Genomic DNA, 25,373 nt, shown 5'->3' with positions numbered 1-25,373 from the left:
TATTTTCCTTCTATACCTATTTTATTAAGTGTTTTAATCATAAATGGATGTTGTATCTTGTCAAATGCTTTTTCTGCATCAATTGATATAATCATATGATTTTTGTCCTTTGTTTTGTTTATGTGATGTATCACATTGATGGATTTGCAGATGGTGAACCATCCTTGTGCCCAGGGATGAACCTCACTTGGTTGTGATGAATAATCTTTTTAATGCATTGTTGCATTCGATTTGCTAGTATTTTATTTAGGATTTTTGCATCGGTATTCATCAGAGATATTGGTCTGTAGTTTTCTTTTTTTGTGCTGTCCTTACCAGGTTTTGGTATCAGGGTAATGTTGGCCTCATAAAATGAGTTACGGAGTACTGTCTCTTCTTCAATTTTTTGGAAGAGTTTGAGCAGGATTGGTATTAGATCCTCTATGAAGGTTTGGTAGAATTCGCTAGTGAAGCCATGTGGTCCCGGACTTTTGCTTTTGGGAAGGTTTAGGATGACTGATTCAATTTCGTTTCTGGTGATCAGTGTGTTTAGATTTTCCAGTTCTTCATGGTTCAGCCTTCGAAGGCTATATGTTTCTAAGAACTTGTCCTTTCTTCTAGGTTATTGAATTTGGTGGCATATAGTACTTCATAGTGTTCTTGGATGATCCTTTGTATTTCTTTGTTGTCCGTGATAACTTCCCCTTTTTCATTTCTGATTTTGTTAATTTGTGTCTTCTCTCTTTTAATCTTAGTGAGTCTAGCCAAAGGTTTTTCAGTTTTGTTAATCTTTTCAAAGAACCAGCTCTTTGTCACATTAATTTTTTCTATTGGTTTTGGTTCTATTTCATTTAGTTCTGCTCTAATTTTTGTTATTTCCTTTCTCCTGCTGACCTTGGGTTTTACTTGTTCTTCTTTTTCTAGTTTTTAAGGTGTAACATGAGGTTATTTATTTGGGAGTTTTCTTGTTTCTTGAGATAGGCCTGTAATGAGATAAATTTCCCTCTTAAAACTGCTTTTGCTGCATCCCAAAAATTTTGGTAGGATGTATTTTCATTGTCGTTTGTTTCTATGTATCTTTTGATCTTTCCTCTAACTACTTCTTTGACCCACTCATTGTTTAAAATTATGGTGGCTAATCTCCATGTATTTGTGTTTTTTCCCGCTTTCTTTTTGCAGTTGATATCCAATTTCAAAGCCTTGTGATAAGAGAATATGCTTGGTATGATTTCAATCTTGTTAAATTTGCTGAGACTGATTTTATGTCCCAGTATATGGTCTATCCTTGAGAATGTTCCGTGTACACTAGAAAAGAATGTATAGTTTGATGTTTTAGGATGTAATGCTCTATATATGTCAATTATGCCCATTTCATCTAATGTGTCATTTAGGGCTGCTATTTTGTTATTTATTTTCTGTTTGGATGACCTATCCATAGCTGTCAATGACGTATTTTAGTCCCCTAGTATAATTGTGTTTTGGTCAATTTCTCCCTATTATTCTCTTAGTAGTTGCTTGCTATATTTCGGTGCTCCCTGATTGGGGGCAAAATATTGATTGTTATGTCTTCTTGTTGTACAGTCCCATTCACCATTATGAAATGTCCATCTTTGTTTCTTGTTATCTTTTTCACCTTGAAGTCTGTTTCATCTGATATCATTATGGCTACACCTGATTTTTCTCTGGGTAACATTTGCTTGGAGTGTCAATTTCCACCCTTTACTTTGAGTCTATGCTTGTCCTTGTAGCTGAGATGTGTCTCTTGGAGACAGCATATGGTTGGGTTTAGTTTTTTGATCCAATCTCCTGCTCTGTGCCTTTTTATTGGTGAGTTCAGTCCATTTACATTTAGGGTGATTATTGATATATGAGGATATCCTGTCATTCTATGTTTAGTTTTCTGGTAAGGCTCCATTGTTTCTTTCCCTTTTCGTTGTTGTCTATTATTTCTGTGTGGTGGTATTCTATGATGTTTCCCTCTGTTTCTTCTTTTATTACAGTATATATTTCAGTTCTGGATTTTGTTTTGAGTGATTACCCTTAAGTTTATGTAAAAGGAAGTTGGTATTTAGAGTATTCCATTTTCTTCAGCACGCTTACTTTCTCCATTCCCGTATTTTGGTTCAGGCTTTTACTACCCCCATTTTGGTTTTGGTTCTCACAAATTGTCCCTGTTGATGGTTGTCGAATAGCCTCCTTTAGTATTTCTTGTAGTGCAGGTCGTGTATTAGAAAATTCCCTCAGGTTTCGTATGTCTGGAAAGGTCTTTATGCCTCCTTCACATCTGATGCATATCTTTGCTGGATATTATTCTTGGCTCATGATTTCTATCCTTCAATAGTTTGAATATTTGGTTCCACTCCCTCCTGGCTTGTAGAGTTTCTGCTGAAAAATCTGATGATAATCTAATGGGCTTTCCTTTGTAAATTACCGTCTTCTTTTCCTGGCTGCCTTGAGGATTCTTTCTTTGTCGTTGATTTTAGACAGCTTCAGTACAATGTGCCTTGGAGAAGGTCTGTTGGTGTTGAGGTAATTAGGTGTTCTACTTGCTTCTTGGATTCGAGGGTCCAGTTCTGTCCACAAGTTTATGTATTTCTCATCGACAAGTTGTTTGAATATATTCTCTGTTCCCTTCTCTCTTTCTTCTCCTTCAGGTATGCCCATTATTCTTATATTGCTCTTTCTGATGGAGTCAGAAAGTTCTTGTAGAGTTCTGTCATTTCTTTGAAGTCTCAAGTCTCTTTCTTCTTCCATCTTTGTCATTTCCAGGTTTCTATCTTCGATGTCACTGATTCTTTCCTCCGTCTGGTCAACTCTACTACCTAAGCTGGTTATTTCATTCTTAATTTCTTCTATTGAGTTCTTAATCTCCAGAAATTCTATTTGGTTCTTTTTTAAAATTTCAATCTCTTTCGTAAAATGCTCATGCTGTTCTTCGATTGTGTTTCTGAGTTCATTTAACTGCCTATCTGTGTTTTCTTGCATCTCGTTGAGTTTTTTCAGAACTGCAATCTTGAATTCTCTGTCATTTAAGTCACATATTTCTGTATCTTTAAGTGCCTTCTCTGGAGATTTTTCACTTTCTTTCTGAGCTATCTTGTTGCCTTGGTTATTCATGGCAATTACTGCTTTACTATTAACTCTACAGGAGTGGCTTCTGCAACAGTTTGATAGGAAGCCGTCTTTCTTTTGTTTTCCAGTTCTTGTTAGTAGAATGTTTTATTTTTTTATCCGAGTGCAGCTTATTTTTCTCCTCCCACACGGTAGTGCTATGTTTTCTCTGCACTATTCCAGCTTCTCACACAATGGGGGGATTCCCTGGGAGATGGGCTTCTCCTCTGTTAATAGTTCGTCTAGGTCACAGGGCGCAGTGTCCCGGTGGATATGCGGACAGCTTTTAATGTTCCAAAGCTCTTCCAACTCCAGATTCAGAGCCCGTATATTTCAGCAGTTCTGTTTACTCCTGCAGGGATCCGCCCAGATAGGTGGAGTCAGGGGTGGGGTGAGTTGTGAGAGGTGGCCCAGAGCAATGGCGGCGACCACCACCACAGCCGGTCCTGCTTCCACAGCTCCCTCCCCTTTGCTGGAACTAGTTGGGCTGCGAATTTGTGTCTGAGTTCCACAGTTCTCAGAACAGCAAATATACTGTTCTTTTGATCTGACACAGCTACTGTTCTGTATCTAGTACCGGGCCAGTGGGGGCGGGGCGAGCTCTGGGTGGGGAGGGAGGGGGCGGCTAGTCTCAGTGCCTAAGGCTTCCATTCTCTGCTCAGCAGTGAGGGCTTAAACCACCTTTTTCAGCCTTCTTCCCTCAGTCTTTTCTCCGAGGTCTCTTCCGTGAGTGTTGGGTTCAGCCATGTTATATGCTGTTCCCTCAACCCTGGGGTCCATAAGCGGAGCCCTACAGTCCGAATTCTTCCCTCTCCCACAGCTGCAGTAGTTCCGGGAAACAGCGAGCTCGGAGCACTGAGCTAGGTCTGCGTCCTCCCCCCGCGCGGCTCCGTCTCCCCACTTCTCCCTTTACTCTTCAGCTTGCACAAATCTCCCACCTGCAGGTGATTTCGGTTGTGGGCCTCTTTGTCTTGCCTGTCTGCTGTGCAGGGAGTCCTTTTTGGAGTTATTGTTGTTCGATTCATTGTAAATTCCAGGGGAGCTTTACAGAGGCTTACCTCGCGCCACCATTTTTCCATGGGACAATCGATCTTTTTAATGTATTGCTGAATTCTGTTCCCTAATATTTTGTTGAGGATTTTTCCATCTATGTTCAATAGAGATATTGGCCTGTAGTTTGTTTGGTTTTTTTTTTGTGGTGTCTTTGTCAAATTTGGGGATCAGGGTGATAGTAGCGTTGTAAAAAGTGTTTGGGAGGCTTCCCTCCTTCTGGATTTTTTGGAACAGCTTGAGGAGAATAGGTCATAATTCTTTTTTGAACGTTTTGCAAAATTCACCTGTAAAGCCATCTGGTCCAGGGCTTTTGTTTGTTGGGAGATTGTTGATTACTGATTCAATGTCCCTGGTGTTAATCAGTCTATTCAGGTTTTCTGTTTCTTCTTGAGTTAGCCTTGGAAGGTTGTACGCCTCTAGAAAATTGTCCATTTTTTCCAGATTGTCAAATTTGTTGGCATACAGTTGCTCATAGTAATTTCTTAAAAATGTTTGTATTTCTGCGGTGTCTGTTGTCACTTCTCCTCTTTCATTACTGATTTTATTAATTTGGGTCCTCTCTCTCTTTTTTTAATGAGTCTGGCTAAAGGTTTGTCAATTTTGTTTATCTTCTCTAAGAACCAACTCTTGGATTCATTGATCTTATGTATTGTTTTTCTGGTTTCTATTTCATTTATTTCCGCTCTCATCTTTATTATCTCCTTCCTTGTACTCCCTTTGGGCTTATTTTGTTGTTCTTTTTCCAGATCCCTTAAGTGTGAAGATAAACTGCTGATTAGTGATGTTTCTTGTTTCTTTAGGTAGGCCTGCAATACTATGAACTACCCTCTTAGGACTGCTTTCTCGGCATCCCATAGATTTTGAGTCGTCGTATTTTCATTTTCGTTTGTCTCGAGGTATCTTTTGATTTCTTCCTTGATCTCCTGCTTGACCCATTCATTATTTATTAACATATTATTCATCCTTCCTGAATTTGTGTGTCTTCCAATTTTTTTCCTGTAGTTCATTTCGAATTTCATAGCACTGTGGTCAGAGAAGACAATTGGTATGATTTCAATTTTCTTAAATTTATCAACACTTGTTTTGTGTCCTAATGTATGGTCTATTTTGGAAAATGGTCCATTTGCGCTTGACAAGAACATGTATTCTGCAGGTTTGGGGTGAAATGCTCTGAAAATGTCAATTAAATCCAAGTGGTCCAACGTGTCATTTAAGGCCGTTGTTTTTGTATTGATTTTCTGTCTGGAAGACCTGTCTCCTATTGTTAGAGTTGTGTTGAAGTCCTCTACTATGATAGTGTTACTGTTGATCTCTGTCTTTATGTCAGTCAATATCTGTTTTATATATTTAGGTGCTCTTATGTTGGGTGCATAGGTGTTTAATAGGGTTATGTCCTCTTGTTGGATCAATCCCTTTATTATTATATAGTGCCTATCTTTTTCTTTTAATATATTCTTCATTTTAAAGTCTATTTTGTCAGATATAAGTATTGCAACTCCAGCTTTTTTCTCATTTCCATTTGCATGAAATATCTTACTCCTACCATTCACTTTCAGCCTGTGTGTGTCTTTTGGTCTGAGGTGAGTCTCTTGTATACAGCATATACAAGGGTCTTGCTTTCTTATCCACTCAGCCACCCTATATCTCTTCATTGGAGCATATAATCCGTTTACATCTAAAGTGATTATTGATAGGTACATAGTTATTGCCATTTTTAAATTTGTAGATTGTTTTCATCTCTCTTCTATTTACAGAAGTCCTTTTAGTATTTCTTGCAATGCTGGCCTGGTGGTAATAAATTCCTTTAGCTTATTCTTTTCTGGGAAGCTCTTTATCTCTACATCAACTTTAAATGATAGCCTTGCTGGATAAAGGAATCTAGGTGGTAGGGCTTTGTTTTCCATCACTTTGAGTATCTCCTGCCACTCCCTCCTGGCCTTCAGTGTTTCTGTAGAAAAGTCATTTGATAGTCTTATGGGACTTCCCTTTTATGTAAGCCTCTGTCTTTCTCTTGCTGCTTTTAGGATTCTCTCTTTGTCTTTAACTTTTGCCATTTTAACTAAAATGTGTCTTGGTGTGGACCTGTTTGGGTTTATCCTGGTTGGAACTCTCTGTACTTCCTGGTCTTGTATGTTGGCTTCCTTCATCAGGTTAGGGAAGTTTCAGACATTATTACTTCAAATATGTTCTCGATCCCTTGCTTCCTCTCTTCACCTTCTGGTATTCCTATGATGCACATGTTGTTGCACTTGATGTTATCCCAGAGGTCTCTTAAACCATCTTCATTGTTTTTTATTATCTTTTTCTTTCTGTTGTTCTGTTTGGGTGATCTCTGCTAACTTGTCTTCTAAGTCGCTGATTTGATCCTCTGCTTCATCTAACCTGCTGTTAATTCCTTCAAGTGAGTTCTTTATTTCATAATTGTGTTATTTCTCACTGGTTGTTCATTCTGATTTCTCTATCCTTCTTTATGTCATCTCTAAGCTCCTTAAACATTCTTATTATCAGTGTTCTGAACTCTGTCTCTGATAGGTTTGTTACCTCTGTTTCATTTGGTTCCATTTCTGCAGGTTTCTTCTCTTCTTTTATTTGGGACATGTTTCTTTTGTTTCTCCATTCTGGCTGACTCTCTGTGTTTACTTAGATGTATTGTGTAGAGACCCTAGAGTTCTTAGTTCTTGCTGGGTTATCTTATGTAGTATGTGTCCTTTATATTTGACTTATACTACTTCATTCTTCTCCTCTACGTGTGGTCCAAAGGTGACTCTTGTGTTGTGTATGTTGTCCTGTTAAATAAAGATCTTTAATTGCTTTTTGCTTGTGAGTAGGTGGGGTTAACTCCTAGACTGACTAGTTGTGAGTCTTGGTTCTGCCCAGCGCAGGGTGTTCTACTGCATGAGGGTTGACCACTTAAATGTGGTTTGTCCTCTATTGGCTCTTGTGCCTGTAGAGAATTCCCTCTGGGTGTGTCAAACCCAGTATTACTCTGGTTTGGTGTGGTGTTGGCCTCTGGGTTTGTTGAATTTTGTGCCTCTTAAGCTGGGCCCTGGTAGGGCAATTTCAGAACAAAGCAAATCACCAAGCACAACAACAACAGTGAAGAAAAAATCAAATACATTCACATGTAAAAACAACTGACAACCCCCACTCAACACAGGCAAAGATAGGAAAGATATAAAGACAAAACAAAGAAAAAGAAAAAAAAAAGAAAAAGCAGTGCCAGTCTTGCCTTAAGCCTACCAATTAATCTCCAGGTTGTCCTCTGCTGTACCAGAGTCCTCTGTGTATTGTGCAGGCAGAGCCGGTCACCTGGTGCCCAGAGTGATGTTGGGACTACAGGTTTAAATGCGTGGGGCTGAGGGGTTTGGATGGTAGTTTCTACAAAGTCAGTGCAGTTTCTGCCCTTGCCTGTACACATGCACACTGAGAGTAGCACCACCAGCCCTGTATCCAGTTCTCCTGAGTCTTAGGGCACTTCTTCCGTGTGTGTGTGTGTGTGTGTGTGTGTGTGTGTGTGTGTGTGGCAGGCGGGAGATTTCTGAGCTGCTGAAAGCCCAGAGCTCGTCTTCCACCTACTGCTGATCCCTGGGAGTTCTTCTCTAGGTGTAATTTCCCTGCCCTAGGCGGGCCAGAAAGGGTGGGGGCTGGGAGTGGAGGGGTCTTCTCTCTCCCAGCCCAGCCGTGTCACACTCTTCCCGCAGGCCAGAAAAGGTGGTGGCTGGGGGTGGAGAAGTCTCTTCTTTCCTAGCCCAGCAAAAATCACACTCTTCTCAGCCTCTTCCGTGGGTCAGAGCTGTACGAGGGTCTTCCCAGTGCCTGAGCACTAGGGCTCCTCTGTAATCTGAAACTACTCCTCAATTCAGGGGCCAGTTTAAATCTCTGGAAGGTTGGGAGTAGGATTGGAAGAGTGGGGGGAGGGGCCCAGGTATGGAGTTTTTGTCCTTTGTCCTAGGGCCCAACTGGCTGCCCCCTTGGCTGGAGAGATCATCTGTGGAATTCAGGGAAGGAGCCCACCTCCTGGCTTTTGTGTTCTCTGTTCCCTCCTGGGGGATCCCCTGCGTCTCTGCAGCTGTGGATGCTGGCAGCGTTTCCACCGTTGCAGGTGCAGCCTCATTCCCACAGCCGCAGATGTGGGCCGCATCTCCACTCTGCTCCCTTCCCTCTTCCCCTGCTCACCCAATTTGCCCACCTTCAAGTAATCCTTGCACGAGTCTCTTAGCTGTTCTCCGTGATGAGCAGAGTACTTTGATGGGTTATAGATGTCCTTTTTGTGATAAGATCTGGAGGAGAACTCAAAAAGTGTGCCCCGCTGCCACCATTCCTATGACGGCACTCCACATTTTTCCATATCTTTAATTTCACTTTCTGGAGACTTACTTTCTGAGCTATCTTGTTGCCTTGGTTATTCATGGCAATTAATAATTTATTGTTTTTCTTCCTAGACATCTACATGAGTGGGTTCTGCAACAGGTTGATAGGAAGAGGTCTTTCTTTTGTTTTCCAGTACATGTTGGTAGAATGTTTTATTTTCTCTGTGACTGCAGCCTTTTTTTCTCTCACACTGTAGTATTATGTTTTCTCTGCACTATTCCAGCTTCTCACACAATGGGGGAATTCCCTGGAAGGCGGGCTTCTCCTCTGTTAACAGTTTGCCTGGGTCATAGGGCACCCCGTTCCTGTGGGGATGAGGAGAGCTTTTGAAGTTCCAAAGTTCTTCCTGCACCAGATTCAGAGCCTGTGTGTTTCAGCAGTTCTGTTTACTCCTGCAGGGATCTGCCCAGATAGGTGGGGACAGGGGCAGGGTGAGTTGTGCAAATTGGCCCAGAGCAATGGTGGCAACCACCACCACAGCCTGTCCTGCTTCCACAGCTACCTCCTCTTTGCCAGAACTAGTTGGGCTTTGAATCTGTGTCTGCGGACCACATTTCTCAGAACTGCATATATTCTGTTCTTTTGATCTGAAACTGCTAATGTTCTGCTTCTAGCACTGGGTAGGTGGGGGTGGGTCGAGCTCTGGGAGGGTAGGGAGGGGGCGGCTATTCTCAGTGCCTAAGGCTTCTGTTTTCTGTGTCAGTGAGGGCTTAAACCACCGTTTTCAGCCTTCTTCCCTCAGTCTTTGCTCTGAGGTCTCTGCCGTGAGCATTGGGTTCACCTGTGTTATATGCTGTCCTCTGAGCCCTGTGGGCTATAAACAGAGCCCTAGCAGTCGGAATTTATCCTCTCCCACAGCTGCAGTAATTCTGGAATGCAACAAGTTCGGAACACTGAGCTAGGTCTGCGTTCTGTGCCCGTTCGGCTCTGTCTCTGTACTTCTCCCTTCCTTCCTCCCCTGCCCACCTTTAGGTGAATTCAGTAGTGAGACTCTTCATCTTGCCTGTCTGCTGTGCAGGGAGTCCTTTGTGGAGTTATAGTTTTTCAATTTGTTGTAAATTCCAGGGGAGATTTCCAGAGGCTCACCTCACGCCACCATTTTGATGACGTCACAATTCTGTTTATCTTTTCAAATAGCTAGCTCTTGGTTTCATTGATCTTTTGTATTGATTTATTTAAAAAAATTTTTTAGCCTCTATTTCATCAATTTCCTCTTGGACCTTTCTTCTTGCCTCCCCTCTACTCACTTTGGGCTGTGTTTGCCTTTCTTTTTCTAGTTCCCTTAGGTGTAAGGTTAGATTGAGTATTTGAGATTTTTATTTTGTCTTTAGGTAGGCCTGTGTTACTATGAATTTCCCTCTTGGGACTGCTTTCGCTTTGTCCCATAGTTTTGGGTTGTTTTGTTTTCATTTTCATTTGTCTCTAAGTATCTTTGGATTTCTTCCTTGATCTCATTGTGAACCCATTCATTATTCAGTAGCATGTTATTTAGCCTCCATGTTTGTGTGTTTTTTAGGGTTTCTTTGTAATCGATTTCTGGTTTCAGACCATTGTGGTCAGAGAGGATACTTGATATGATTTCAATCTTCTTGATTTTATTGAGACATGTTTTGTGGCCTAACACATGATCTATCTTTGAAAATGTTCCAAGTGCACTTGAAAAGAATGCATATTGTGCTACTTTGGGGTGGAATTCTCTAAAAATATCAATAAATTCCATCTGGTCTAGTATGTCATTTAAGGCCAATGTTTCCTTACTGGTTTTCTGTCCATTCATATCAGTGGGGTGTTAAAATCCCCTACTATGATTGTATTATTATGATTGTATTACTGATGATCTCACCTTTTATGTCCAGCAATATTTGCTTTATATATTTAGGTGCTTCTTTGTTGGGTGCATAGATGTTTACTAGGATTATATCGTCTTGTTCAATCGATCCCTTTTTTTTTTTTTAATTAGTTTCAGGTGCACAAGACAAAGCAAAACTTAGACGTTTATCATTTATATCCCTCACACTGTGTGAACCCCCCTCCCCCCATCCACTATCCCTCTGTACGTTCCCAAAACCTCTCACCTTCCCCTTATCCCCACCCCCCCGCCCCTCTAGCAACCCTCTGTTTTTCCTCCATGTTTCCAAAACTGTTTCTGATTAGTTCATTCACTTATTCTTTTCTTTAGATTCCGCATATAAGTGAGATCATATGGTATTTGTCTTTCTCTTTCTGACTTATTTCACTTAACATAATGTTCTCTAGGTCCATCCATGTTGTTGCAAATGATAAGATTTCTTTCTTCTTTATGGCTGCGTAATACTCCATTGTATAAATGTCAATCGATCCCTTTATCATTATGTAATGTCTTTCTTTGTCTCTTATTATGGCCTTTGTGTTAAAGTCTGTGTTTTCTGATATAACTATTGCTGCCCCAGGTTTTTGTTTGTTTGTTTCCATTTGCATGAAATATCTTTTTCCATCCCTTTACTTTCAGCCAGTGTCTTTCGATCTGAAGTGATTCTCTTGTAGACAGCATATGTATGGGTCTTGTTTTCCTATTTGTTTAGTTACACTGTGTTTTTGATTGGAATATGTAATCCACTTACATTTAAAGTGATTATTGATAGATCCATAGTTATTGCCATTTTATTATTCATCTTTATGTTCTCCCCCCATCCCCTTCTTCTTCATCTAAAAGAAGTCCCTTTAATATTTCTTGTAATATTGGTTTGATTGTGATGAGCTCCTTTAGCATTTTCCTGTCTGGAAAGCTCTTTATCTGTCCTTTGATTTTAAATGATAGCCTTGCTGGGTAGAGTAGTCTTGACTGTAGGTCCTTGCTTTCCATCACTTTGAATATTCCGTGCTAATTCCTTCTTGCCTGGAAACTTTATGTTGAAAAATCAGCTGAGAATTTTATGGGAGCTCCCCTGTAAGTAACTAGTTGATGTTCTTTCATTGCTTTTAAGATTCTTTTTCTTTAACCTGTGGCATTTTAATTATAATGTGTCTTGGTGTGGGTCTTTTTGGGTTCAACTTGTTTATATCATTCCTGGACTTATTTTTCTATTTCCTTCATCAGGTTAGAAAATTTTATACTCATTATTTCTTTAAATAGGTTCTCAATCTCTTGAGTTTTCTCTTCTCCTTTTGGTATCCCTATGATGCAAAGTTTGTTATGCTTCATGTTGTTCCAGAGTTTTCTTAAACTCTCCTAATTTCTTTTTTTTCTCTCCTTTTTTCTTTCCCAGTTGGGTATTGTCTGGTACCTTGTCTTCTAAATAGCTGATTCAATCCTCTTTTTCATTTAGTCTGATGGTGATTCTTTTTAGTCCATTCTTCATTTCAGTTTTTGTATGCTACATTTTTGACTGGTTCTTTTTTATGGTTTCTATGTCTGTTTTTATGCTTCCTATTTATTTGTTGAAGTTCTTCCTGAGTTCATGTATTCTACCCCTAAGTCACTGAGCATCCTTATAACCATCGTTTTGAATTCTGTATCTGGTAGTCAGCTTGCCTTCATTTTGCTTAGCTCTTTTTCTGGAGTTTTCTCCTGTTCTCTCATTTGGGACATATTTATTTGTTTTCTCATTTTGGCTGCCTCTCTGTGTCCCTTTCTATGTATTTTGTAGATCTGCTACATCTCCCAGTTGTGGCTGGGTGGCCTTATACAGTAGGGTCCCTGTGGGACCTAGTGGCAGTCTCCCTGGTCACCTGCGCTGGGTGGTCCAGGAGTGTTGTGTGGGTTGTGTGTTCCTTCCTCTTGTAATTGAGCCTTGATTGATTTTGGCATATCAGTGGGTTTGGTTTAACCCTCAGGCTCAGTGGATTGGGAATTGACCATGTCTACAACTTATGGGGTACTGTGGAGGGGGTTTATCCTGTGGAGTGGGATTCACACCCACAGGCTCTGGTTCCTTTCGAGACCACCCTTTCAGCATTTCACTCGTGGGGCTAATTGGATGGTGCTCTGCTGTGTTGTGATGCCGACCTCCAGGTATGTTGGTTCCAGGGCCTCTTGACAGGGCCTCTGGTGTAGGCCCAGGTAAACTACTGCCTGTGACTGGCCAGGGACTACTTGGTAGGACCTACAAAGCAATCTGTGGTTGGACCAGGAGATGTGTGGGAGAGGCCACGCTGTGAGCCAAGGATGGCTACCACCAGTGTTGGGCCTGGGGTAGCTCTGCAAAAAGTCCAGGAGACCCCAAGGCCTGCTGTTGCACATGGCTCCCATAAGGCTCAACCACTGATAAAACATTGCGTGGTATGAGACCTGAGTGAAGCAGTGTCTCAAGGACTTACCAGGGTGGGGGACAAGTGGTGGTCACCAGGTTAACATAGATTCTGGTTTGGTGCCAGTGCTGAACCTGGAGCTATTCAGCAAAAGTCTCACAGCACATCAAGGTCAGCCTCCACCTGTCTGGCATCCATGGATCCCTGAGAGTTGTTCAAGAAAGAGTGCGATGCGGGTGGGACTGGCTGCTTTCCAAGTGTCTCTGGAGTTGCACGAGTTGAGTGGAGTGGGGTCCTACGGAGTCACCAGGGTGGAGTGAGTGAGTGTAGCAAGTAGAGTTCACCAGGCCAATGCAGATTCAGATTTGGCCATGTAGTGGAGGGTTCAACAAAGGAATGATGATGCATGCCCACTGGCTTCATGGGAGGTGGATTCTATACAATAAAAACAGCAGTTTTCTCTCCGGTCCTTGCCATGAAATCATACAACTCAGTCTCCCCCTGTATGTCTGATGCCTCCTGAATCACCGTCCCTCAGTCAGAGTCCAGCGTGAGTACCTGTGAGTGAATTAGTCTGTATGTGGGCCTTGTAAGAGGACATGTGGTGCCTCAGCCTTCCATCGCACCTCAACAGAATTCCCACTCTTTTTCACAGTCAGATGCTATGTGGGCTCCTCTTCCCAGCACCAGAACTACAGGCTGGGGAGACAGCGAGGGTCTGTGGTCCCTTGCTCCTCCATGGGGGACATCCACAGCTGAGATTCTCAATCACCACTTGCAGATGTTGGGCTGGCCTGTTCTGCATCTCTGCCCCTCCTACAGTTTCAATGTGTATTCTTTTTTATATTCTTAGTTATAGGCCTTATGTTCAGCTAGACTTCAGATGGTTCTCCAGGTTGATTGTTCTATAATTTAGTTGTAATTTTAATGCTGTCATGGGAGGAGGCAAGTGCAGCATTTATGTACTCTGCCATCTCTAGTTACTCTTTGAATTGGACATTCAAGTTTCCTGTTTTAATGTAATTTTTTCCCCTAGAAAATGTATTGCTTTAAGTCACTAGCCACTGCAATCAGTTTCTATCATAGTGTCTGGTATATATTAATTAAATGTATTTATTATCTGCCATTCACACTTGAAATTGTACAAGTTTCTCAGATTAAATCTACTTGCCTTAAAGAGCTCTGAATAGATGAACAAGTGGAACGATAAGCTTGGATAAGGATGAGAGGTTACAAGGGTTTTGCCATTCAAGCTCAATCCTCATGGCACAGGATGCAAGCCACACACAGATACCATGTCCCTCCAAAGACACTTTTTTTTTTTAGTTAGGTGGAAAGCAAGGCTTTTTCTCCTCACAAAGTCTTGAGCTGGGCAGTGATATGGGCTAGGATTTGGTATGACCACTTTGCTCCTGACCTTCTGCCCAGCCAATTGATCTTGCTCTTTAAATCACATCATTTAAGCCCAGAAATGTCACAGATCCCATTATAGAAAAAAGAAGCACAAAAAAGAAAGAAAATGATAAGCCCCCTGAGGCAGCCAGTTTGGCCATTTCTAATCTTTCAGCCTTGGGGGACGATATTGGGAGTGGGGTTCACTTGTAGAATGGTATTAAGTGCTGGCTGGTTTCATTTTGTTCAGTTAAGAGTACACCTCAAGGCCAGTGTGTAATGAAGGGAAAGCAAACCTCATCTCTTGCCTTAGGTTAATAGCCGATGAATGCAATCTACCAAGTATAAAGTGTGATGGGAAGGGAACTTCCCAATAATATACCCTCAGGAGATTGCAGAAATTCTATTATTAGTTAATTGTCCCAGAATAATGGCAGAAGAGGACTAACAGCAACAATGTGGATAGTGGATTGGTCTCAGAGCCCAGAGTGAGGCTGAGGCGAAAGCTGTGAGGGTCAAGTGGCTCTGGCTGTGGAGATTGGAAGAGGGCAGGGCACTACACAAGTCACTGGACATCTACATAAGCCTACATGTAGACTGACACTCCAGGGAACCCATTTTATATCATTCAATGGATAGTGTAGAGGTGGACATGGTTACATAAAAGAGATTTCCAAGGCTGGATACCAGGACTACCTTTTGTCCTCTATCATATTTTCCCTGTCCTAGACACACATCTCTGTACTTCCAAGGCCATTGTACTCCAAAGGCCATAGCAACTTTCCTCATTAAGTTGCTACTATCTGTTCAGCCATGTGATTTATTATTCCTTGCAGGGTTACTTTTAGAGATGTAGTGACCTGAAGCAAAGGAGTGACTCTCATAGTACAATCTCAGACAAACCTCTGGAAAAGATATTTTTCTCTACAAGGGAATACTATGAAGCTTCTCATAACGCAACCCACCGGAAATGTAACAGGCCAGATTAACTTCAAATGCAAGAGATTAAAAGTAAAACTGGACTCTGAATTGACTATATATCATTCAATTATACTTACTTCCAGTCTCAAATCACCATGATTTTACTGTCCTCTCTCTTCAATACTATAACCCATGCATCTGGAACATAGTGAGAATTTAACGAATGGTACTCCTTGTTGCTTTCATTATCATTACTATTCGAAGCAGTAATAATATTGCCACAGTACCTGGCACAGCACCTAAGATATTATATATTCAAAACTATAATACTTGTTTTATTGCACCAGCTCCTGGCCCAGTGGCTGAAACATAATAGAGCACTGACTAAGTTAGTTCTCTCCATTCTCACCTTTCCCTGGGATACATTTGTCTTTAGTTTCCCACATAGCAATGCCTTACTCAAGTGGACACAGATCTTCTTATAGCAGTAATGCTTAGCCCAGCACCACCAGTGATACCATCTGAAAAGATACCCAGCCTTTCTTTTCATGGTAGACTATTAAGTGGCAAATGGGCAGCAAATGTTTAAGATGATTTTTTTCAGATGAGGAAACTGAGGTTATGAGCTGTTAACTTGGAATTTTAGCTCACCTCTAATCCTTATATTTTATTATAGCCTGGAAAATATGCCCCCACCACTGTCTCCCAACTAGGCCATGATCAATCTCACCACCTTTGTTCTTACACTCTGCAGTGCCTGGACTACCTGCACATTTTTACATTTAATTCATCTTCCAAGGACTGGATTAAGAGCTGTCTCCTCCATTAAACCTTCTCTCAAACTTCCAGCCCTCCCTGTGCCCTTTCTGAAATCCGAAAACTTCAAATCAGTACCACATAATTTAGCACTTCATTCCATAACCTTGCCAATCCTCCTCAGCTAGATTGTATTTGCTCATTAGATAAACATATCCATTTGTTAGGCATCCATTGTGTGGCAGACCCTGTGTGAGTGCTCGGAAGACAGGAATCAAGGTACTCCTACCCTAGTGGCAGGAAGACAAACATGCAGTTGGGTGACATTGGAAAATTGTGATCCAAGTCTTCATGGCAAACTCAGAGGAAGATTGGCTAACTTTCTGAGAGTATTGGGAGAAGGCTTCATAGAAAAGGGGAACTATAAGCAAGATACTGAAGTAAAGAACGATTTTGTTAAGTAGAGAGAGTAGGATGAAGCCATGTGCAAATTGTCATAAGACGACAATTCAGAGAACATGGCTCAGTATGGTTTGAACTTAAGGTGGGACGGAGAGAGACAAGAAAATATCATGGAATATTTACTCATTCATTCATCATACATGTATCAAGCATCCAGAGTGTGCTGGGAACTTGGTTAGGTACAGGTGCTAGAGAAACAGGCCAGATGCAATCTCTGCACTTAAGATTTATGGCTAATTGGACATGCAAATAATTACCCAGTAAGACAGAGAAATATATAACTAAAAATTATGGTAATCATCAAGAAGGAAAATAGTACAATGGAGAGAAGACTATGAAGGAACTACTTTATAGAGGGTAGTTAGTGAGGGTTGCGCTGAGCCAGTGAGTGACATGTTATTGAGGTTGGAAAGGTGAATAACAGCTAGAGAAGAGTGTTCTAGGTGGTGATCAAAGGTCTTAAGGTCGAAAAAATCTTGGCATGTGGGAAGAATTGAAATAAGTTCCACAAGGCTAAAGAATAGTCACAGGGATGTAAAATACAGCATAGGGAATATAGTCAATAATATTGTAATAACTATGTATGGTGTCAGATGGGTACAAGACTTATTGGGGGGATCACTTCATAAGTTATATAAATGTCTGATCACTATGTTGTACACCTGAAACTAATATACTACTGTACGTCAACTATAATTTAAAATAAATTTAAATAAAGAAAAAAACAGTGAATGAGGGCGAGACAGTGGCTTAAGATGAAGTTGTCGAGGTAAACACAAGCCAAGACCTAGTAGACCTCAGACAGGAGTGTTAATTTTATCACATGAACAGCAGGAAATTAACCAAGGAGGAGTAAAATGGGATCAGGTTTATGTTTCATGAGATAATTTGGGGATGGTGTCATAGACAATCTGGAAGGAGAGAGAATGGAGTCAGGATGATAAATTCTAAGGCTGTGAAATGGTCCCAGTGAGAAATGATGAAAGCAGAGATCTGTGATTTCGTAGCCTCCAAAATTGACTAGTATAGTGCTAGGGACGCAGAAGGCTTCCATGATGTTCACATTGATTAAATAAATATAAACTGAATTGGGTTGTTGAGTCTCTTTCCAGGAAATCACACTGTCTCTTCCTCCTCCTCCCTTTTTGTTTATAATGGAGACAGGGAGGCAGTCTACATTTAGTATTATTAAAGTAATTTGCTGTGTAGTGACAAATGTGTACTCTAAGTACTACTTTCTTTCAGTCACTGCTGAGTTACTTGAAAGTAGCACTGGAAAATATCAGTGCTTCTCAAGACAGCCACACAGCACCTTGCTCTCCTGAGATTTGCCATTTAGGCCTATTCAGGGCAAGAGGTAACATTCACCTTCAAATACTAAGTTCCCAGAAGATCACAAGCACATAAATTGCAAATGTCATTTGGTATAATACATGCTTCTCTCTCTGCCAAGACAGGGATGTAATTACCTGGAAAAGTGAGACAAATATTTGTGGGAGCTTAATGTCTTAATCTCTCTTATATCAAGATGAGACAAGAGGCCCTTTATTACATTACCATTTCCTTTTGCTGGCAAAACACTTTGGTAATGAAAAACACTTAAATAAGTCCATCCAAACAGCCTCCAGAGAATCCTGGAGGCCTCAGGGATAGGAGGAAAGGAGAGCCAATCACCTAATGCATCTGAGCCTCATCTTCTCCCCGGGAGAAGATAGCCATTCCTGTTTCACAGGGCTAGTACAAGGAGTCAATGAAGAATGTGCTTGAATTTGACCTGTGAACTACAAGGCAGGAGCTTTATACTGTGATTCATTATATGCAATTGAAGGCAAAGACTGTCTTACTTTCTCCCAGAGAAAGTTAAACACATTGCAGGAACACAATAATAGGTTTTACTTTAAAATTAATTCTATGAAAATCTGGCTTTAGATGTGGTACATGTAAAACAGACCATTCACTTCTCAGATTTGAATCAGATTCTCAGATCTGTCAGCTCCTTGGTTTGGAATGGTGGAGGGAAAAAAATATCATGATTGGGTAGAATGGGTGCATGTTTTTCTTTTGCAGCTGGTGTTGGCCTATTGGAACCAATACCCTTTCCCCAGTGAGCAGCATCAAGAAGTGTGGTTTCAGGTAGCACTAAAATGAGATTGCAATCCAGGATTTGCATCTGGGGCAGCTGAAAATGTAATCTTGAAAATCAACACAAGCCCACAAGCCCTGAGCGCAAGGGAAATTGGCCAAAGATGAGCTCCAACATTGCATCACTAATCAGAAGTATTATCAGGAGTATTTTCAGGCAGCAGAAGGGAAGGAAGGAACTATTAATAGACTGTGCCATGTCTCAGGAGGTTTACCCTGAGCCAGTTGGTTTAATAATGCATTATCTTACTTAACTCTCGCAATGGCTTTATGAGGCGAAAATCATTCTTGAGCACAGGTCCTGGAACACAGTGAGCAGTCATTAATGATAACTGCTATAAATATTGTTAATATTGATAACCTTAATAAACTGAAACACGGAGGGCTTGCCTTGAGTAACTTATCCAAGGTCACAGAGCTGGTAGAGCCAGGATTTGAACCCAGGTCTTTCTGACCCAAATGCTTGGGCTTTTTCAGCTATACTCCTTTGCAAGAAGAAAAAGATTATGACATTAAAAGAGTTTCGAATTTTCCAATCCCTTATTCAGTCTGCCTCCATAACTGGCCATTTGAGACCTTCAGGTACCTAAGAATGTCTTTCATCTCCCTCTCTCTCCTCACTCAGGTTTCTAAATTGATATCAACCATGGCCCAACTATACTACAAAAAGGTCAACTACTCACCATACAGAGACCGCATTCTGCTGCAGATTGTGAGGGCTGAAACAGAGCTCTCTGCAGAGGAAAAGGCCTTCCTCAATGCTGTAGAGAAGGGGGACTACGCCACTGTGAAGCAGGCCCTACAGGAGGCTGAGATCTACTACAATGTCAACATCAACTGCATGGATCCTTTGGGCCGGAGTGCCCTGCTCATTGCTATTGAGAATGAGAACTTGGAGATCATGGACCTACTGCTAAAGCACAACGTGTACGTAGGTGATGCCTTGCTCTACGCCATCCGAAAGGAGGTAGTGGGCGCTGTGGAGCTTCTGCTCAGCTATAGGCGGCCCAGTGGAGAGAAGCAGGTAAGAGGAGTCCCTATATGCTGGGAAATAGCCAAGGACAGTAGGGCAGCAAGTTCAGAAGCCTTCGAACTGGAAATGTTAGGTAGGCTAGAGTTGAGAAGCCCTGTTGTGGCAACTGTTTACTCTCAGAAATAGCATCTCTGGTGGTATCCTGGAACCACCCTGCATGGCCCATGCTGAGTTTTCCTTAATACTTAACAACCCAAAAGGCTCTCCGTTTCCAGAATATCCAAGTTCCTTCTACCCTCCCTACCCTCTGCTCTCTATCTTCATTTTCTTCCTCTACTCAAAGGTTACATTCTCAAAAAGGAGAGGAAAAATCCTTCTTATCAGCCTCTCTCCTGAAGAAGGACAGGAGGCCTTTCAACAGAGTGCCACAATGCAGATGCAGGATGGGTACAGGTACTCACATATTTTTCTAGTAGCTGACACATGACTTCATTCCACCCCTAGATGTTTTGGTTTTTGCCTTGGTGATTCCCCTAGCCTCTGAAATACCTAGGTTTCATACTCTGGAGTCATCTTTGAGTCTTTCATCTCCCTTTCCTCCATATCTAATCCCTAAGCTATGTGGTTTCTTCTTTCCCAATATATTTTACATATTTTCCTTTCCATCCCAGCTCCCACCACTCTGCCTCTGGTTCTCATCATCTCTCTCCAGGTTGAGTGGTTCTCAAAGTGGAGTCCCTAGACCAGCAGCATTAGCATCACCAGAGGAACTTGCCAGAAATGCAAATGCAAATTTTCAGGCCCTACCACAGACTGAATCAGAAACTCTGGGGGTGGGACCCAGCAAGCTGTGTCTTAACAAGCCCTCCTGGGGATATTTATGCACACTCAGATTTGAGAACCAATGTCCTAGACTAACATGAAAATCTCCTAACTGGACCCTCTGCCTCTAGCCTCCTTCTTCCTCTCAAGACATTCTGAACAATGACACTGGCTAATAATTCCCAAAATAGTGTAACAACCCTATCATTATTGTCCTTCTTTTCAATAACTACAGTGTCTCCTCATTAGAAGAGAAACCAACCCATGAAGCCTAACACTCAATACACTTCATTAACAGTCTTTTCTAGTCCTGTCTCCCCTAGCCCCTTCTAAAGCTTTCAAGTCAAACAGGTCTCTTCATTGTCTCTCTTCCTTTGGAGCATAGCATTGGACACATAGCAGGGACAACAAAAATACAGAGTCATCAAACAAGGAATACTACAATACATTAAAAAGTAGAAATAGTACAAATCAAAACCAAAATTGCAAAGTGCTTGGAAAATATTGGTAATGAAAACACTCAACACCAAATCTCATGGGATATGACCAAATCTGTGTTTAAAGGGAATTCATAGCTTTAATGCTTGCATAGTTTAAAAGGAATGAAAATAAGCTAAGTGATAACTTGCAGACTAAGAATTAGAATTGATAGAGCAGAAAGTAAAGATACTAGATTAAAGGTCCCTTGAGTAAGGGACCTGAATCCCCTTCTTCCCCATCAGCATTTAACAGAGCCGAAAGAGAAGAGACCTTGTCTCTCTTCTTCACTGCTATATCCTAGCACTGGGAAAATGCCTGCAACATCACAAACACTCGATAAATATTTATTTTATGAATGAATAGTATGCAACCAGCATTGAGGTAAGTGTCTTATACAACTTACCTCATTTAATCCTCCCAGCAACTCTATTAGGTAACATTACCATCCCCATTCTACCAATTACCATTATTACCATTCCCATTCTACCAATGAGAAAAATTGAGTCACAGGATGGTTAAGTCACTTGTCCAAGACCACAATAAATGTCAGAGCCAGTGGAAGGCAGTGTGGAGGTTCCTGAAAAAATTACGAATAGAATTACCATATGACCCAGCAATCCCTCTCCTGGGTATCTACCCAAAGAATCTGAAAACATTTATACATAAAGACACATGTGCTCCAATGTTCATTGCAGCTTTGTTTACAGTGGCCAAGACATGGAAACAACCCAAATGTCCTTCAATAGATGAATGGATAAAGAAGTTGTGGTATATATACACAATGGAATACTATTCGGCGGTAAGAAAAGATGATATAGGAACATTTGTGACAACATGGATGGATCTTGAGAGTGTAATGCTAAGCGAAATAAGTCAGACAGAAAAATCAGAGATCTATATGATTTCACTGATATGTGGTATATAAACCAAAAACAACAAAAGAACAAGACAAACAAATGAGAAACAGAAACTCATAGACACAGACAATAGTTTAGTGGTTACCAGAGGGTAAGGGGGGTGGGGAGTGGGAGATGAGGGTAAAGGGGATCAAATATATGGTGATGGAAGGAGAACTGACTCTGGGTGGTGAACACACAATGGGATTTATAAATGATGTAATACATAATTGTACACCTGAAATCTATGTAATTTTACTAACAATTGTCACCCCAATAAATTTTAAAAAAATGTCAGAGCCAGGATTAAAACCCAAGCAGCCTAGCTCCTAAACCCACCCTCTTCCCTGGCCATTTAATTCTTAGAATTCCCAGCACAGGAGTTCTCAGATGTGGTAGATCAGTGGATGGATGAGCTCTCTGGAAAGGATTCATCATATAGAGGAACAGCAAAGCAGAGAGGTGTGAACATGTTCCCTACTCAGTCCACATCACCATCCCCATCAAAACTAATTTATTCTGTGCCCCACTTTCCCGGAGCCCCATTAAATGCCTGAGTGATTTAATGTGCCGATATGAACTATGGCTTACCCAACTACCCTGCAGCATGATGATTTTTCCTGCCTGTGAGATTATGTAGCCCTTTACTTGACACTAATCATGTACTACCGTGTTTCCCCAAAAATAAGACCTAGCCGGACACTCAGCTGTAATGCATCTTTTGGAGCAAAAATTAATATAAGACCCGGTCTTATTTTACTACAAGATGGGGTATATATAATATAATATAATATAATATAATATAATATAATATAATATAATATAATATAATATAATATATAATATAATATAACATAATAATTATAATATATTATAATATAATACTGGATCTTATATTAATTTTTGCTCCAAAAGATGCATTACAGCTGAGTGTCCAGCTCGGTACTATTTTTGGTGAAACACGGTATTGGTCAGCCTTACTTGTGTAAATGTCTTGTCTCCATAACTGAATTGTTTCTTAATTGTGTGGCATTCTCTAATGCCCAACTGCTTCCATGCTTCCCCCATCAGTACCTAACCTAGTGTCTAGTATACAATGGGTAATATATAAATATTTACTGATAAAAATGAAGGAATTAAGTGTATCTCCCTGTCACATCAATGTCCAAGTGGATGGTATCCCAGGCGTAAGGTGTCTGACTCTGGGAGCTCATTTGTGGAGCCGGAGGCAGAGCAGACCTGCTCTATTCACAGGCCTCCTGGGACATAGCCAGGGGTTTCTCACTGCTGCACACACAACTGGACATTCTCAGGTTACAATCTGTAGCCAGCAGCAGCCTCATAATTCACAGCAGCCTGCTTCACAGCAGCTCACAGCAGCCGCCCTTGGCACGGGTCCCACAGCCCCATTGCTGGTCACAGCCAGCAGCACAGCACAGGACAGCACAGCCCACGGTCTCCACTGTGTCTCTGTCTCAGCTCCCCTGTCTCTGTGCCAGCCTGATCTCGGTCCCCTAAAATGGCTGGGCTCTTTATACCCCACTGAGACAAAGGTGGCTTAGAGCCAAAGGTGCTTACATAAGGGTATATACAAACAACATCTTCAGGATGAATGGCACTTGCACAACCTTCTATCTTCTTGGACTGGCGGGCCCCACCAGTCAAGGTCACAAGCTGACGGGGGGCAGAGGGGAGGGGAAAGCCTGATTAACTCTATCTGCCCCACATTTCACCCTTTCAGGGTTTCTCACCGGCCAGTCTATCTCTCCAGACTGGGACCTTTGTCCTAGGCCTCTTTGACAGTGGGTCAGAGCCCTGCACCCAGAGGCCGCAACAGCAATACAAAGAACAGCAGAAGGCCACCAGGAGACAAGCCCGCCTCCCAACAGGGCAAGGGCCCACCTCCAAGGTTAGGAGAGTTGAGCCCACCACTCCTGTAGGGGGTCTCCTTTTAGGCATTGAATGCTATCAATCTCCTCAACTAGGGCAGACAGCGCCTGGCTTCCATTTTTCTTAGTATCTGCAATATACACAGAGCATTCAGTATACACAATGGCACAGGTCCGTCCCTGGACAGCAGTTAAAACTTCCAAAGCCATCTGGTTTTGGAGGACCACTTTCCTCATCTGGTCCATGTCCTCCCTGAAGAGGTTCGGGGCCCCATGAGTTTGGTTGAGGGCTCCAATAGTATGCTCAGCAAGTGCAGTTATTTGTGTATCCACCACAATGGAACTGGCTTGGGGACTGAGATTAGCCAACGGATAAAACCACCTGGATGTCGTTTTGACACAGTGGTGCTTGGTTCTAAATGACTCCCAACTCTGGGGTTGGCTTTCTAGTGTAGGTTGTACACTAGTTGGGAGGTATCGCCACCCCCACATACAACGCCCTGTTCACTTGGCAGGGTGGTAGGGCCAGCCATACGAGCCATAAACCCACAGGCTCCCATCTGGAACAAAAACGGTGGGGGCCAACACCTGTTGCTTTTGGCCATTTCACCACATACGACCCTTAGGGACTCAGGTTATGTTCTGACATAGGGCCGCAGGCACCCAGCCCACATCTCTGGTGCCAGCCTGTCGCTTCAAACACATAGGAACGACCTAGGCAAGCTCCACACCTTCACTCATGAGCTACCCCCATCTATCGCATACTGTGTAGCTCAGCCACAGCTTGGTATGGTTTCTCTGCACCCTCATATAGGACAGGATGGTTGCTGCTACCGGCACTTTTCCCAGTTTGTGGTACCAGACTTTTATGGCAGTTCTTGGGGTCCCTTGAATGGTGTCAACATGCAGCAGAACAGGGGACCCCAGGGTAGGCCACAGCGAGAGCACAAAAGTCCCCCACAAAATCGTCCCAGCATCAGGACCTCTGTATATCACAGTCACTTGTAGCAGCCACTCAGCCACCACCCCAGGCATCACTTGCAAATCATGAGTCAAACCGGCCCCGCATGGGGCTATCAGGCCCAACCACCGACAGTGGGGGCTTTTGACCCACCAGGGCCAAGTCCTTTGCTGCCGTTCCCCTGCTTTCAAGCATGTGAGTGCTGGCAGCAAAATGTTTCCATTTCTGCCATAGCCTGGCTTTAAGAGAATCTCACTTCTGGTAACCTGTAACTGAATGGGAGAGGTCGTTCGATGTAGCAGAGCTTCTACTGGTGTGGGCTCTCTCTTCCATGGTCTCTCATTCTGGAGTCTCAAGAAGTCCCATAGATGCGAGGCCCAGTCACGCATCGTGGGAGGGTGTTTTGACACCCGGAAGCCTTGATTCAAAAAGCTATTGTAGGGTTCAGTCATGTCAGCAGCTTGTGGATTGTACGGGGTATGAAACAACCATTGTACGTCCATCCTGGCAGCCCAGTACTGCACTTCTTGCCCCGTAAAATGAGTAACCCTGTCACTTTCAATGACTTGGGGGCAGCCATAGAAGGCGCACAGCCGTGTAACAGCGACCATTGTATGTCACTGAGCTGCAGTCTGACAAGGTCAAGCAAACAGCAACCCTGTAGCTTTGTCCACTACTGTGAATGCGTACACAGCATTGCAAGCTTTAGGCAAGGGTCCAATGTAATCTGCATGCCAGCGAGTTTGGGACACCCTCCCTTGCGTAATATGTTGTGTCACGGAGGGGAGCTTCGGCTTGAGCATAGATGGCACAATCATAGCAGGCATCTGCTACCTCCTGCTATTTCAAGGGCAGACCCCAGAGTCTGCTCACCTGCCACATGGTTCTGCTTCCAGTGTGCTGCAATTTTCTATGCAGCCAATGGGCCACATCAGTGA

General features: G+C 42.2%; 1 protein-coding gene across 2 annotated transcripts in view; it reads left to right on the top strand.

The window, feature by feature from the left end:
• TRPC5 (transient receptor potential cation channel subfamily C member 5) overlaps window positions 1-25,373 on the top strand; it is a 330,530-nt gene that overhangs the window by 116,050 nt on the left and 189,107 nt on the right. For both annotated transcript variants that reach the window (XM_074323867.2, XM_074323866.2), the window contains one exon: window positions 19,040-19,438. In XM_074323867.2, the coding sequence (XP_074179968.1) occupies window positions 19,061-19,438 (378 nt within the window). In that variant the 5' untranslated portion in view covers window positions 19,040-19,060. The remainder of the gene's footprint in view (window positions 1-19,039; window positions 19,439-25,373) is intronic.

The sequence above is a fragment of the Rhinolophus sinicus genome, chromosome 18 (genome assembly GCF_057876585.1).
Source record: "Rhinolophus sinicus isolate RSI-liver-muscle chromosome 18, RSI-T2T, whole genome shotgun sequence".
NCBI classification, from domain to species: Eukaryota; Metazoa; Chordata; class Mammalia; order Chiroptera; family Rhinolophidae; genus Rhinolophus; species Rhinolophus sinicus.
This window is presented reverse-complemented; position numbering and strand designations above follow the sequence as displayed.